Source organism: Anomaloglossus baeobatrachus, chromosome 5 (assembly GCF_048569485.1).
Source record: "Anomaloglossus baeobatrachus isolate aAnoBae1 chromosome 5, aAnoBae1.hap1, whole genome shotgun sequence".
NCBI classification, from domain to species: Eukaryota; Metazoa; Chordata; class Amphibia; order Anura; family Aromobatidae; genus Anomaloglossus; species Anomaloglossus baeobatrachus.
In genome coordinates, this window is record NC_134357.1 from 577443632 (window position 1) to 577460331 (window position 16700).

Sequence of the window (16700 nt, forward strand, 5' to 3'; positions counted from 1 at the left end):
CCGCTCCGGATTCCGGTCCCTATATAAGTCTATGGGGACCAGAATCCAGAGATTAAAAACGTTTGTGGAGGAGACAGGGGGTAGGAACGCGCGTGCGGTGTACTCACCCGTGGCTGTGTCATGGTAGCAAACTTTTTCCAGGTCACGCTTTTCCCTTCCGGAGCCGACAATTCAATATGCATTGTTTTGCCTGCCCACCGACGCGTGTAATTGGTTGCAGCTAGACGCACTCCCACTCTGAGTAGCAGCATGTCAGCTGACTGCAACCAATCATATAAACTGAAAAATAAGGAGCGCTGATAGTGTAATACCAACAGATCAGTGAGGTAGATCAGGAAAAATACACTCACCTGAAATGGTTGTGATAGTCACAACCACTGATAGAGCATAGGATGAAGGCGTCTGCTGCAGCCCCACATGGATGTGCATACAAATCAGAGTGAAGAGGGGGTTAATGCCGCGCATCAGCCAAAATGAAGATGCAGCACGTTGATGTTATAAACGTATTCTTTTATTCCATCGGTCTACGCGTTTCGAGGATATACCTCTTCTTCAGGACCAGTGCATCAACATAGTATGTTGATGCACTGGTCCTGAAGAAGAGGTATATCCTCGAAACGCGTAGACCGATGGAATAAAAGAATACGTTTATAACATCAACGTGCTGCATCTTCATTTTGGCTGATGCGCGGCATTAACCCCCTCTTCACTCTGATTTGTATGCAACCAATCATAGGCAGCAGGACAGCCGGTGGGCGGGGAAAGCAGTGCAAGTGTCTCCGGATCAGTATGGTGAAGTGCATGTCTTTCAGAAACACATGCACGTTCCTGTCAGAAAAGTGCGGCTGTGCCGGTGATGTACTGTTAGACTCGTACAAGTCTGACATAACATCAGTCGGCACAGCCTGCCCTCTCTGAGCATGAGCGTGCATGTACACAGAAACACATGCACGCTCCTGTCAGAAGTGTGCGCGGCTATGTCGGTGATGCGGTTTTTTGTTTTGTTTTTTTTTTTATTATTATTTAAATAAATAATTTAAAAAAAAAAAACGACGTACGGTCCCCCCTAATTTTGATACCCAGCCATGATAAGGTTGGCTGGGGGCTGGTATTCTCAGCCCACAGCTGCCCGGTATTGCTGCATCTATTAGATGTGACAATCCCCGAGCAATACCAGCTCTTCTCCATTGCCATGGTGCGGTGGCAATCGGGGTAACAAGGGATTAATAGCAGTGCACAGCTGCTACTAAGCTCTAGGTTAGTGATGGCACAGGCGTCTGAGATACCTGCATCAAATCCTGTAAATGAATGAAAATAAACACAGAAAAGATCCTTTATTTGGAATAAAGTACAACACCCACCCTCCTTCACCTCTTTATTAACACCCCTGCAGCTTCGGCGTAATCCACACGAGGTCCCAGCTCTGCTACATAGCCATCGGCCATAGTGCACTACCGCTGGCTGTGCAGACAATGACAGCCGCGATGACTGCATAGCAGATACTGTCACCTGCTGGGGGCGCATCTACCTACAACCAATCACAGATGAGAGGATGGCAGGTGGACGAGGAAAACATGGAAAGCTGTGTGTATACATTGTACAGTACAGGAAGTGAATGCGCGACCCGGAAGCAGTGTGCTGCCATGACACCGAGTCTCGGTAAGTATGAAACGCTATTTTATTTCTGGTTTTATTTATTTTTCAATTATTTTCTCCAGTGCCGGATCTGGATTTTGCACCTGGAATACCGGATACAGCACCCGGAAATCTTTGAAACTGCACGGATCCGGATTTTTACAATATGGATCCGCTCAGACCTACTCACCTCCCTTATCGCCAATAATTTTACATATCGGCTCATCTCCTTCCCATTCAGGTCCTTATAATATCGGATCCTCTCAGCGATTTCATTCTGTTTAAGAAAACTTCCTGTCCAGGATGGATAGAGACAGAGACAAGATGGCGGAGAGGATATTACACTTCACCCTAGAGATCCTCTTCCGGCTTACTGGAGAGGTGAGAGATTCTGATGACGTCACATTACATCATTCTTATCTATGGGAATAACAGATGGACAGAACTGGAGAGGTGAGGACTCTGGAAATGTCTGGAGTGAGATTTATTACTGTGTCTCTCCATAACCAGGATTACACAGTAGTGAAGAAGACCTCTAGTGAGCGCTGTCAGGCCCCTGTGTCTGAGGGATGGGGAAGACCCCTGAGCCCAATCACGGGACCTCCACCTCAGCCCCCGATACATGAGGACATCAATGACCAGAAGATCCTAGAACTCACCTACAAGATGATTGAGCTGCTGACTGGAGAGGTGACACTGCTGGGAATGCTGGGACCTTATACAGTAACGCTATGAAGGGATCGGGGGTGACGGTATCATTGTGTGTGTCAGGTTCCTATATGGTGTCAGGACGTCACCGTCTATTTCTCCATGGAGGAGTGGGAGTATTTAGAAGGACACAAAGATCTGTACAAGGACGTCATGATGGAGGTTCCCCAGCCCCTCACATCACCAGGTAATAGACAGGACTAAATACACACGGCCTATAATTATCTGTATGTAAGGAATGAATTCAGTCCCTGTATGTGTCTCCTCCAGGTCTATCCAGTAAGAGGACAACACCAGAGAGATGTCCCCGTCCTCTTCTCCCTCAGGACTGTAAACAAGAAGACCCCGATGTTCCTCAGGATGTGTTTCCTCCAGCTCTATCCGGTAAGAGATATCTACTCATGTACTTTCTGCACTAATTTAGTGTTTACATTTTTAGACTTTCTGCTCTGGTTTTTCAGCTGTATTTTCTTTGCTTCTGCTTCTTCTGCTGTTTGTTTCTAGTGTCTTCTCTATGTCATTATGAAGGCAACAAAAAAACGTGTAGAGGGTTCATGAATACCCGGTTTCCCCGAAAATAAGACCTAGCCAAAAATAAGCTCTAGCATAATTTTATGGGATTTTTGAAGAATGCTTGAAATATAAGCCCTACTCCAAAAATAAGCCCTAGTTACAGTCAGGGCTAATGTTAGGAGGAATCAAACTGCGCAATTTCTCAGGAACCCTACTCTCTTAGGGACCACATCAGTTGTTTTCTGAAGTTGATTGTTTAAGGACCTTTGATGACTTCAAAGTCATGTGACATGATGTAACCAAAGGCCTCTTAATTACAAGAGTCTAAATCAACTGAACAGAAGAAAGGCTGCCATGCAGGACTGGCACTAGGGGAAAGGGACAGCAAACTGGGTAATTGCACAGGGCTCCCTTTCTCCTAAAATGCAGGCGTTATGACTTTTATAAAAAAAATACGGTTACATTCCAACTTATTCAAGAAAAAAAAGATGACATGGGACGATTTCATATTGTTGCCTGTAATATTGGCTGCTAAGAAATTAACTCCTAGGCACATTTCACTGTCTTAGGCCTCTTTCCCACATCCGTGAAAAACCACGCACGTTTTTCACTGACGTGTCAAAGGTGCGTTTTGCTCTCCGTGAGCCGTGATTATGGCACACGTGTGTTCTCCGTGTGTTATCCATGATAACACACGGAGAATGGGAACTTTCTACTCACCTGTCCCTGGCTTCGCTGTCCGTGGTGCTGATCTGCAGTCTCCGGTCCTGCCGACTCCCCGCTGCTGCTGCTTCCGGCCGCAGTGAAGTGAATATGCAAGGAGCATAATGAGCGGCGGTCGGAAGCAAGTAACAGCAGCGGCAGAGACAGGAGGGCTGGAGACGGTGAGTAAATTTTTTTTTTTATTATTTTCTCAGACACGTGTGTTTTCTCCGGTGCGTGTCACACGAAATACCTCCGTGTGGTCCGTTTGCGTTCCGTGTGACACCCGTGATGCCGGAGAAAAACTGACATGTCTACGTGTGGAGCACACGGACACACATCTGCTCCACACGTACACACGGTCCATGGCAGAACACGCACGTGAGCGCAGACCCATTGATTTTAATGGGTCTACGTGTGCCCGTGTCTCCGGTACGTGAGGAAACGGACCAAACACGTACCGGAGACACAGACGTGTGAATGAGGCCATAACACCAGATCCCGAGAGTTCTCATATTACTCAGAAAGTTATAAAACATATTCCCGCTTTGATCACATCTTTACCACTTCTCAATCAATTTATAAAGTTAAAAAAGTAACAATATTAAATAAAACATTTTCGGACCACTCACCCTTATTAGGAGAAATACAACTAAATTACAATGCTCAAAAAACTATGCTCTGAAAATGTAGTCCTGGAAACATTCTCAAATTATATTTTGAAGAGAATAATAAAGGAGATATATGTCCTACAATGGTATGGTTAGCACACAAGGGAGTACTCAGGGGGAACTAATAAAAATTTCAACATTAAAAAAAAAAAGAAAAAGTAAAATTGAAGAACTGCAAAAATTAATAAACGATAAAGAAAAAATCCAACAAGAAAGTCCCACTCCACCATCAAACATACATAAAGAGTTATTAGATATAAGAACAGGTAAAATATATCTTTGAACCGTGTTAGCCAGTAAAGATAAAAAAATTGTTTAAAAGAACTGAGAGTCCTCAGTGGTTGATACCTTTAATGGCTAACTGAAAAGATGGTAATAATAGCAAGCTTTCGAGACTACGCATGTCTCTTCATCAGATGGTAATAATATCAAGCTTTCGAGACTGCTCAGGTCTCTTCTAAAGGGGGCTTTACACGCTACGACATTGCTAATGCGGAGTCGTTGGGGTCACGGATTTTGTGACGCACATCCAGCCGCATTAGCGATGTTGTTGCGTGTGACACCGATGAGCGATTTTGCATTGTCGCAAAAACGTGCAAAATCGCTCATCGGTGACATGGGGGTCCATTCTCGATTATCGTTACTGCAGCAGTAACGAGGTTGTTCGTCGCTCCTGCGGCAGCACACATCGCTATGTGTGACGCCGCAGGAACGAGGAAGCTCTCCTACCTGCCTCCCGGCCACTATGCGAAGGGAAGGAGGTAGGCGGGATGTTACCTCCCGCTCATCTCCGCCCCTCCGCTTCTTTTGGGCGGCGGATCAGTGGCAGACACCGCCGCTCCTGTCAGCTGCACGCAGCAAATGAAGGCAATAGCGCGATCACCTGTATTCAGCGTTGGCCGCGAGTAACCTCAGTGACAGCTCAGCTGATCGCGCTATTGCCTTCATTAGCTGCGTGGAGGTGACAGGAGCGGCTGTGTCTTCAGCAGCTCAGGTCACCTCCATGCAGCAGAGCTGGACCATCCTGGAGTACGCCGGACTTGGAGGGCTTTTTTGGGCTGAATAAAGTGGTGAACCAGGGTATATGTTTGTGGGTTTTTTTTATTTCTATTAAAGGATTTTTTCGGGTGTGTGTGTTTATTTACTGTAATTTACAGATTAATCATGGAAGGTTTCTCGGGGAGACGCCTGACATGATTAATCTAGGACTTATTGGCAGCTATGGGCTGCCAATAACTCCTTATTACCCCCATTTGCCAACGCACCAGGGCAAATCGGGAAGAGCCGGGTACAGTCCCAGAACTGTCGCATCTAATGTATGCGGCAATTCTGGGCGGCTGCTGACTGATATTGTTAGGCTGGGGGGCTCCCCATAACGTGGGGCTCCCCATCCTGAGAATACCAGCCTTTAGCCGTATGGCTTTATCTGGCTGGTATTAAAATGGGGGGGAACCGCACGCCGGTTTTTTAATTATTTATTTATTTATTTTACTGCACAGTATAGACACGCTCACCGGCTGCTGTGATTGGGTGCAGTGAGACAGCTGTCACTCAGCGTGGGGGGCGTGTCTGACTGCAACCAATCATAGGCGCTGGTGGGTGGGGAAAGCAGGGAATACGAGATTGATTAATGAGCGGCCGGCATATTCAAAGTAATTGTTGCCGCGTATTCTCTGCACAGCTGTTCCTCGCCGCGCTAGTGATCGGGGAGCGGTATGATCCGGGGGAAGAAAAAAACCGAGCGCCAATGTAAGTATGACTGAGAACATCATGAAAAAGGTAAGTATACTGAATTTAATTTAAAAAAAAAATAAAAATAAGATCGCTAGTGTAAAAACGCACACGCACGAAACGTGCTGAACACGGACATACTCCGTGTGCGGTACGTGCAGGCACGGACACATAGACTAAAGCGGGTCCGTGCCTGCGTGCTGCCGGCCAAAAACGGACATGTTGTCCGTGTACAAAAGCGCACACACGTACTTACCTCACGGACACACGTTCCGTGCGATTTTACGTGTGTTTGCCATCTACCATTGATTAACATGGGTCTCCGTGTGTACGTGTCTCCGGTACGTGCAAATACGTACCGCACACGTACAAATTACACGGATGTGTGTTGCGGGTCTAAGATATTAGACTGCAACAGTTATACAGTATTATTAATATACAGTTATGCAGTAGTTTCTATTAGCTTGTTTTTTTCTGTAATTTTCCCAGACACCTGGAATTATAGTTCTAGTGAGAAAATACCTGTGTATAGTATCACTCAGTACCACATAGTTTTCTTATCAATGTTTACTGAGAATGTGCGTGTTTATAGTATGGTAAAACATCTAAAACCAGGAGCCTTTGGCATGTCTCATCCGGTGACGTATTTGTCAGGTGTAAGTTGACTTCCGAAGAGTTGGCCACTCAGAAGAGGGATACTATATTGGACAAATGGAACCTATTAGAGTTTGTGTAACATTTTAGTTACGCAAGCAATTTGTTTTCAAGTGAGATATAGACTGGTGACGATTACAGCAAAGTCGGAAGCCTGTTTACCTGTGGAGGGGACGCCCATTACACCACAGTGTGGATCCCAGGAGTTTCCCTGTCTTCGCTGCTTTGCTTCTCACAGCTGATGTTTCCGGGCAGATGATGCGTGTAGTTTTTTTTTATGTAGTGTGCAATGTAAGTACTTTACCTTTGTGATTTATATTATGCAAGAGTATGCGCAATATCACACTATTTCCTTTTTTCTGTAATCATTTAATCATTACAAAATGAATCGCCTTCTTTACAGCTGTATCCAATCCTTTTAAATACGTGGTAAAACAGCAACCCAGTTCTTAACTGTGGAATACGAAGGGCATTGATCCCCCAATATCTGCGACATATCACCATGAATATCCTTTGCTGACTTTTCTTGCAGAAACAAGAATTTTATCCCTCCTCTGCTCTCAGTTGCTGTGAATATCGCATTAGACTCCGCCATTGTTTTCCCACCTGCGTAGAACACTGTTGCCATAAGCAACAAACACAACATTTTTAAATCATATATTAGACACATAAGGATTTCATTTGATGTAACATTCGTTACCATAGAAACAAAAAAAGATCAAAAAGCCAAAACCTTATCAGCAGCCCCTCATAGTTTTTTTTTTTTACAGGTTTTTATCAACAAAGTGATGTGAACTTTAAAAACACCAGTTACTTGTATAAATCTGGGTGAATTGCCTATTTGCCCTCTTTGGTGTCAGTTCTGATGCCCAGAATCCATTTGGGCCCGGCTGGAGTGACCAGACTTTGATATGAGACATCACTATATAATGTTGGGGTGAAATCAGTCCCCCAAAGTCATGTAAGGCTCTATGCGCACGCTGCAGGTTTTTCTGCACACAAACTTCAACCAAAACTGCCCCTTGTCCCAGAAAGAATGGAAATGTAATAAAACGCTTGTAATGATGCTGTGATTCTGCAGCGTTTTTGCTGCATTTTGTTAATGTTTTTTAAAGGAGTAATTAAATATGATAGGACTAGGATAATTGATAGAACAGATCGAAAAATTAGAATATATAATATATATAATAGATTGAAAGAAATAACAGAATAACTCGATTGAGGGATAGCTCACTTAAACAGCTGTTTTTGTTAATTTTTGGGGGTAAAAAAAATGAAATGGAGTCCCCCCCATTTTTCATATCCAGCACAGGAACAGCAGCAGCTATGGGCTGCACCCTTAGCTGTCTGCTGTACCTTGGCTGGTTATGAAAAATAAAGAGGATCCCACACTTTTTTTTAAATTATTTGAGTTATTAAAAAAAAAAAAAAAAAAAGACGTGGAGCCACCCCCCCTCCAGTTTTCTGAAACCAGCCAAGGTACAGAAGACAACTGAGGGCTGATATTATTAGGGTGGGAAGGACCATCGTTATTTGTCCCTTTCCATCCTAACAATAACAGACCACAGCCGCCCCAGAAGTGGCGCATCCATAAGATGCTCCAATTTTGTCGCTGGACCCGGCTCTTCCGTTGCCCTGGTGCAGTGGCAATCAGGGTAATAAGGAGTTAATAGCAGCCCACAGGTGCCACAGCCCTAGATTAGAGATAGCAGGCGTCTGAGACACACTTATCAGTAATCTGTAAGTGAAAGTGAAAGTAAATAAACACAAACACCCAAAAAATCTTATTTGAAATAAAAGAAAAAAAAGCCCCCCTATTTAAAAAAAAAAAAATCCAAATAAGAAACCATCCTAAGCCCCAAATATGAAACTGGACCAATAAAAAACCAACTTCAGTATCAAGTTTTTTATTGCTGATGTCGAGTGATATTGGTGGGAAAATAAGGAGAATGTCTGTTATTACCAAATATATACCCTGCCCCCTGCAGTGACTGACAGCCGCTCAGCATTAGAACCTGCTGTCAGTCAGTGCTGAGAGCGCGTATAAAACCACTGATCACTGTATACTAAGCAATGACTAAAACCTCATCGGGGCCATCCCTATGACTGAAAGCCGGACACTGTCATATTATATGCTTATGATCACATGTAAATATTTCTTAGCTATTTATTTAGTAACACACTACTTTGTATATATGGCTGTTTTTTACCTGGTCGGGGCTAATAACGGAGATTTGGATTGACAGTGGTATTTTCCTTTATTTCACACATTGGAGGGTGGGGGGGTTAGTTTCGTATTTAAGTACTTTTATTTTCCTCTTCCTTCCCTTGTAACTGGGGCTGATATAATGACTCAGCAGTGACCAGATGACCTCTGTGTGTGGGGGAGAAATCATCAACAGCTCTTACTACACTGTTTCCTTGAAACCCTGAAAATAAGCCCTAGTAGGATTTTTAGGGCTTTTTTGACTAGACTAAAAATATAGCCCTACTCCAAAAATAAGCCCTAGTTGCGGTTCGATAGGGAAGTGTCCAAGCAGCTAAAAAGAATACAGCAGGACTCGTCATCAAAGAAAGCAGACACCCCCAAAAGATAGCGGACACCCTCAAAAGGAAGCAGATGTTCCCCCCCCCAAAACAAATCGCCCTTACCAGACCCCAAACAATTACAATTGGTAAATACCGATGGTGGATGGGCTCTCACACAGAGATCAATGTCTCTGTCAGGTCCCTCACCGTTCCCTCTGCATTGCACCGCAGAGCTGTGTATACAGTGACAGAAGGCAGAGGCAGTAATAAACCGTCGTCTCTGCCTTATGTAGAGATGGACGGATTTCCTCTCCGTTGCTACATGTTTGTGTGTAGATGTACTGATATGTAATCACATTGTAGAACATCACTGCAGAGTAGGATTCAGATGGCCCGGATGTGTAAAGTCTACGAGCTTCGAAACCAATTTAGAAAATCTAAACTTTTTTATTTACATAATTTTTCTAGTTTAGGAGTGAAATATAATGTGGGCATATTTTGTAATTGGGATAATTTTCACTCTTTTGCTGCCTTCATACAAGAAATGGGTGGTAAATTGTGTGTATCAGCGAGTGCACAGATCCGTACGCCATGTGTGGCCCCTCTTCTTCCGTTAGAAACAAAAAAAATTGAATCCTTATTCCATTGCCTTGGTCTTAACCGAAAAACTGGGAAATTTTTTGTTTTCGCACTTTTGTATTTTCCTACTCATATTCCAGGAGCAATTACTTTTTTATTTTTCTGTTCATATTGCTGTATTTTGTTTTTTATCATAAAGATAATGTGCTACTTTTACAGTTGTACTATTTACATAGCACACTTCATGATAAACATTTTTTCCTACCCAAATGATACCTTCCCTCCATTATTATCTCCATTAATTTTACATATCGGCTCATCTCCTTCCCATTCAGGTCCCTACAATATCTGATCCTCTCAGTGGAGATCTTCTATATAAGAGAATTCTCCTGATTGCCCCACGAAGGATGGCTATGGACAGGGACAAGATGGCAGAGAGGATATTACACCTCACCCTAGAGATCCTCTTCCGGCTTACTGGAGAGGTGAGAGATTCTGATGACGTCACATTACATCATTCTTATCTATGGGAATAACAGATGGACAGAACTGGAGACGTGAGGACTCTGGAAATGTCTGGAGTGAGATTTATTACTGTGTCTCTCCATAACCAGGATTACACAGTAGTGAAGAAGACCTCTAGTGAGCGCTGTCAGGCCCCTGTGTCTGAGGGATGGGGAAGACCCCTGAGCCCAATCACGGGGCCTCCACCTCACCCCCCGATACATGAGGACATCAATGACCAGAAGATCCTAGAACTCACCTACAAGATGATTGAGCTGCTGACTGGAGAGGTGACACTGCTGGGAATGCTGGGACATTATACAGTAACGCTATGAAGGGATCGGGGGTGACGGTATCATTGTATGTGTCAGGTTCCTATAAGGTGTCAGGACGTCACCGTCTATTTCTCCATGGAGGAGTGGGAGTATTTAGAAGGACACAAAGATCTGTACAAGGACGTCATGATGGAGGTTCCCCAGCCCCTCACATCACCAGGTAATAGACAGGACTAAATACACACGGCCTATAATTATCTGTATGTAAGGAATGAATTCAGTCCCTGTATGTGTCTCCTCCAGTTCTATCCAGTAAGAGGACAACACCAGAGAGATGTCCCCGTCCTCTTCTCCCACAGGACTATAAACAAGAAGATCCCGATGTTCCTCAGGATGTGTTTCCTCCAGCTCTATCCTGTAAGAGATATCTACTCATGTACTTTCTGCAGTAATTTTGTGTTTACATTTTAAGGCGTTTTGCTGTGGCATTTTTTCAGCTGTATTTTCTTTCCTTCTGCTTCTTCCGCTGTTTGTGTAAAGACAAAATCCCTTTCGGCGCTTCCGGAGGATAAATGGAATATCAGTGCAAGTCCGCTGTTTGTGTGCCGCCCCTGCAGGGGTCGAACCGCTCGGATCCAGGGTCACTGCTGTGGCTCGAGGGGTTGCGGCAACTTCAATGTGAAGGGGGGGAACTATTTACAGGGGGTAAGAGTTCTTGACACCACCCGTAAGGGAGTACCGCCGCTGCTGATGGGAGTGCCCGGGGTAGATGGAGTGGGGTAGCCTGATGACGTTCCCTCCACAGGTAGGGGAGGGCCCGGGACTCTGGATAATGATGGAGCGGGGTGCGCAGGGCCAGTCGGAAGCAGGGGACGACCATGTACTCAGGCAGCACCGGTGATGGTGCGACTGCAAAGCAGACTCTGACAACAAGGTAAACCAAGTCTCTGGGTGCCGCTGCCCTCTTGGGGGAGCCCGTCCGGGTGTCCTTTCCATGTAGTACTGCCGGGTGATCCAGAGCCTGCCTCCTTGCGCAAATTTAAAGTGTTCTGGTGGCCCATATGCGTAAAGCTGTCCGGGCACTGCTCCTTCCTTTTTGGGTAGTGGAGCTGTGCTTTCAAGGGCTCACGCGTGGGATTTCTGTGTGATGCTTGGGTTGGAAAGTCCTATCCCCCTCGTTGCGCTAGTGCCCCTGATCTCTAAACTTCATGGGAACAGTTCATAAAATCACTATCCTCTACAGGTTACTTGCCGGGTTGCCTGAAGATACTCCCCGACCTAGGGTCCTGTACCCCGCTGTGCTTTCTGACCCAGACTGGTTATTAGACTCTGATGCTTCCTGTCCTCCAAGACCAGGTCTAGACACCCAGCCTCAATACCCTGCGACTGGGTCTCCGACTCCTCCGGTTCCAGACCACCGTCTGCGACCCAACCTGCCACAAACAGGGACCCACACACTCCCCAGCCCCTCACTTCTCGAGGGCTACCACTCAACTCTCTCTACTTCCTCTCCCTTTGCTCCCCTAGGGCCAACTACTCTGTCACCTCCCAACAGTCTCCCTGACCCCTAGGTGGGCGGCCCTATTCCAGCTCAGCAGCCAACTGATGTGCCTGACAGTGTGTGGTGTGAGGTGTGGTTGGGATTTTGGATGCTGATGGAGGCAGTACCACAGGTTGGAACCCAGAACCATGAGGGGTTGAATACTGCACCAAGAATAGGAAGTGCAGTACCCTGTGACACCCTGAATAGTCCAGGGGCGTCACATTTGTTTCTAGTGCCTTCTCTATGTCATTATGAAGGCAACTCAAAGACCTGCAGAGGGTTATGATTACTGTTTTTCCCAGTAAATAAGACCTACTCCAAAATTAAGCCCTAGTTACAGTCAGGGCCAGCGTTGGGAGGAGTCAAACTGCGCAATTTCTCAGGAACCCCACTCTCTTAGGGTCCCCATCAGTTGTATTCTATGGTTAATTGTTTAAGGACCTTTGATGATTTCAAAGTCATATGACATGATGTAACCAAAGGTCTTTTAACTTCAGGAGTCTAAAAGAACTGAACATAAGACACGCTGGCATACAGTACTGGCATTAAGGGAAAGGGAGAGCAAACTGGGCAATTTAACAGGCCCCTATTCTCTTAGGGGCCCCAGTGTTTATATTATAATAATAATAATAATTTTAACCAGCTTTGCCAAAATTGGCAAAGCTTGACCAGAACAAGGGTTTGATGCCACCTCTTCTCTAATTCGTAACAAACTGCGGCGTTCCCTATGTCAGAAATCTCACTCCCGTCCCTGATGTCATTTTGCAGTGTCCATCGCCGGTCTTGATGAATTGGAGCCCAAATGTTTATCTGCACAAAGCCTAATTGTCTATGTTGTGGACCAATGTCACAGAGATGTTGACAGGTTATTCAACTGTCAAGGTGGTGTCAGGATCTGTGGAAACTACACTGTGCCTGCTAACTTCTCTGATGTCCGTGAGCAGTGCAGGGAGACACAGGCATCAAAGCACAGACAGGCAGGCTAACAAAAGTTAATGTCTGCTGGGCTGCTAGTTAGTGTCTTTGATCACATGCTGCAGGAAGCCAGTATCATTCTCTCCCCTTCTGTATATGCTGGCTGGACTATTTCATTAATGCCAGTTATAGGTTACCTATACTGGTGAGGTGTTGTGATACAGACTAACGGGTGGTTGTTGCGCATTATTGCTGTGAACTGTTGTGGTGTTAACCCTTGTTGTCCTTTTGTTTCTGCCTTCCTGCTCTTGCTTTTCTCCTTAAGGGTGCTTTACACGCTGTGACATCGCTAGTGATTGCTAGCGATGTCGAGCGCGATAGCACCCGCCCCCGTCGTATGTGCGACATTTGGTGATCGCTGCCGTAGCGAACATTATTGTTACGGCAGTGTCACACGCACATACCTTGTCAGCGACGTCGCTGTGACCGCCAAACAATCCCTCCCTCAAGGGGGAGGTGCGTTCGGAGTCATAGCGGCGTCACTAAGCGGCCGGCCAATAGAAGCGGAGGGTCGGAGATGAGCGGGACATAACATCCCGCTCACCTGCTTCCTTCCGCATTGCCGGTGGACGCAGGTAAGATGTTCATTGTTCCTGCGGTGTCACACATAGGGATGTGTGATGCCGCAGGAACGACGAACAACGTCGTACCTGTGGCAGCAGCGATATTAAGGAAATGAACGACGTGTCAACGAGCAACGATTTTTCACGTTTTTGTGCTCGTTGATCGTCTGTCATTTGTGTCACACGCTGCGATGTCGCTACCAGCACCGGATGTGCGTCACTAACGACGTGACCCCGACGATATATCGATAGCGATGTAGCAGCGTGTAAAGCACCCTTAAGTCTCTTTTTTTTTTTTTTTTAACTATATTTTTATTCAAATTTTTCAATAACATAACACTGGCATAAGCGAATTCAGCATTGTAAATTCAACATTACATTGTCATATTTGATCATCCCAAATTCCATACCAATTTTTAAAATCAATAACCGTAACATGGCAAGATAAAGCAAAGGAAAGCAGCGACCCCTTAACCCATCATTCCTATCATTCCCCCCATTGAACCCTTGTGAACATGGTAATGACATATAATAAAGAAGTCCCACTCAAATCGGTTATTTCCCCCTCTCCTTTTAGTCAGCTTTCGGCCTTTCCTCCCCCACCTCCAAGCCATCCAATGTACCCTTCAATTTTTCAGTATGATACCAGACTGTGTCTTTGAAAGGTGACATAATCCTGACTATCTCCTCCCGAGTACAATAGGCCAGTATGAATTTCTTCCATTTGTTAAAGTGCTGTCGTATTCTATCCGCCCTCCTTTCTGCATCCAATCCTTCTATTTCAAGAAGATGCATGAGCTGACCCAAGATCTCTTCAATCGCGGGGACCCTAGACTCCAACCAATTTTTTAGTATCGCTCTCTTGGCTGCCAGAAGTATCACATGTATAAGTCTGGGTGGGTTAGTCATCTTCCCTTTGGTATCGTTCCCCTCCTCCCAATGGTGAAAAATAGCGAACCCAGGTGAGAGCCGAACTTCAAGACCCCACACCTTTTGTATACAACTTTTGATCTGTGACCATAATGGACTCAAATGGGGGCAGGACCACAACCCGTGAAGGAGATCACTTCCACTACTCTTACACTTAGGGCAATACGTAATCCTGTCTGGCTTTGTTGCTGATGGAGGGAGATTAAAACCATAAATTGCCTTGTGCATAATTCTAAATTGGGTTTCTCGCCAATTCTCATTTAAAATTGATTTACGAAGAGCATTCCACCCTCCCCTAATTTTTACCCCCATAGACGGGTCCTCAAATTGTTTCTCCCAAGATTTAAATAAACCTTCCGGGTGCTGTCCTATTAATAGATCACGCATGGCTCCATAAAGAAAAGAGATAGATGATGAAGTTATTGAGTTCTTTACCAGACAATCAAAAGAGTTAAATACTACCTCCTGGGTCACATCATGCAACTGAGTCATAATACTATATCTCACTTGGTCATATTGGATTACTTGGTTAGGCCCCAGGCCATACTGCGCTATAATTTCATCTCTACTCAACCATCTAGGTTCTGAGGTGTGCAAGAGATGAGCAACAGTCCTTATACCCCTCACCTTCCACTCTTCAAACAGCTTATTGCTTGTCCCCTGCACAAACTCTGGATTCCCCCATATAGGCAAGTATTTGGATATTTTATGGGGAAGTTTGTAGTTTTTCCTCAACGCCTTCCACGCTGCAATCGTGTCTTTAAATAAGGAAGAGTGCTTGATTTTCACTGGGAGATTAGCCTGCCTAGTATGAAGCAATGCCACCAGATCCCAAGGTTGTGCATAGTCTCTCTCAAGCTCCAACGCTGAATAATGCCTAGAGCCTTTAATCCAATCCAGTATATATCTAGTCAAACAGGCTATATTGTAACCCCGAATGTTCGGCAAACTCAGACCTCCATGAACCTTAGATGCCATCAACTTCTTAAGCCCTATACGAGGGCGTTTCCCCCTCCAAATGAAGTGTGAAAAAGCTCTATTTAGCTGGACAATATCTTTATGCTTGAGAAGCAGGGGAAGTGTTTGAAGATGATACATTAATTTTGATATCGACATCATCTTAATTAGGTGGACTCTACCAATTATGTTCAATGGAAGGTCGTGCCATCTTTTAAGATCTTGCTCTATTTGGCTCAGAAGGGGTGGATAGTTTAGACTATAAAGGGTTGCCGGAACCTTACCTATTTTAACTCCCAGGTATGTGATATATGACTTAGCCACTGTAATTCCTTCAAAAGGGTTCTGCTCCCGTGTTTGAACATTTGTCCCTCCCAGGTATAGGAGCTCGCACTTTGACGCATTAATCTTGAAGCCTGAATACGCTCCAAACTCTCGCAAAATTTGTAAAATCTCGGGGACCTGCTGAGCTGGATTCGAAAGGAAAAGCAAAATGTCATCTGCAAAAAAAGCTGACTGAATTTGTCTATTATTTACAGAAATACCCTGGAAGGTGCTATGTGTAGATAACAATCGTACCAATGGTTCCAGAGCCAGATTAAAAAGTAATGGGGAAAGGGGGCAACCCTGTCTGGTTCCTTTCAGTAACGGAAAAGGGGCTGACAGATATCCTGGAATGTAAACTTGAGCCTTCGGATTTGTGTAAATTTCTCTAATGTAGGTATAAAATGACCCCGAAAAACGCATTTCATCTAGAACTCTATAAAGCCATGACCACTCAATATTGTCAAAGGCTTTCTCGGCATCTATTGTAAGCAAAGCGGGAGATTCTCCTTTCAGAGGCCGAAGGTTAACCCTATCCAGGACAAGAAGAACTTTTCTAATATTTAGTGTCCCTGATCTTTTCTGAATGAAACCGGCCTGTGCTGGGGAAATCAGTTGGGGAAGAATTATAGCTAGACGATTCGCCATAATCTTTGACATTATCTTCATATCTAGGTTGATAAGTGATATGGGCCTATACGAACCCGGATCCTTCGGGTCCTTCCCCTGTTTAGGGATCAATTTTATATATGCCCGGTTATTATTTTGGAAAGACGCATTACCGTCTAGTATGCTATTATACAGTTCTAGTAATGTAGGTAAGATCTCTTCCTTTACTGTTTTATAGAATTCTCCCGTAAATCCGTCAGGGCCAGGGGCTTTATAATTATGCATGGAGTTGATTGTC

General features: G+C 44.8%; 1 protein-coding gene and 1 long non-coding RNA gene across 2 annotated transcripts in view; both read left to right on the plus strand.

Annotated features, from left to right (window-relative positions):
• The first annotated feature begins 2421 nt into the window (after positions 1 to 2421).
• LOC142312445 (uncharacterized) lies at positions 2422 to 10247 on the plus strand. The gene is made up of 3 exons (XR_012754384.1): positions 2422 to 2530; positions 2614 to 2727; positions 10058 to 10247. It is a non-coding gene; the product is annotated as an uncharacterized LOC142312445 (long non-coding RNA).
• Positions 10248 to 10772: 525 nt separating this feature from the next.
• Positions 10773 to 16700, plus strand: part of LOC142313109 (uncharacterized) — a 103245-nt gene continuing 97317 nt past the window's right edge. The window contains exons 1-2 of the mRNA XM_075352093.1: positions 10773 to 10787; positions 10819 to 10918. Coding sequence (XP_075208208.1) covers positions 10773 to 10787; positions 10819 to 10918 — 115 coding nt within the window. The remainder of the gene's footprint in view (positions 10788 to 10818; positions 10919 to 16700) is intronic.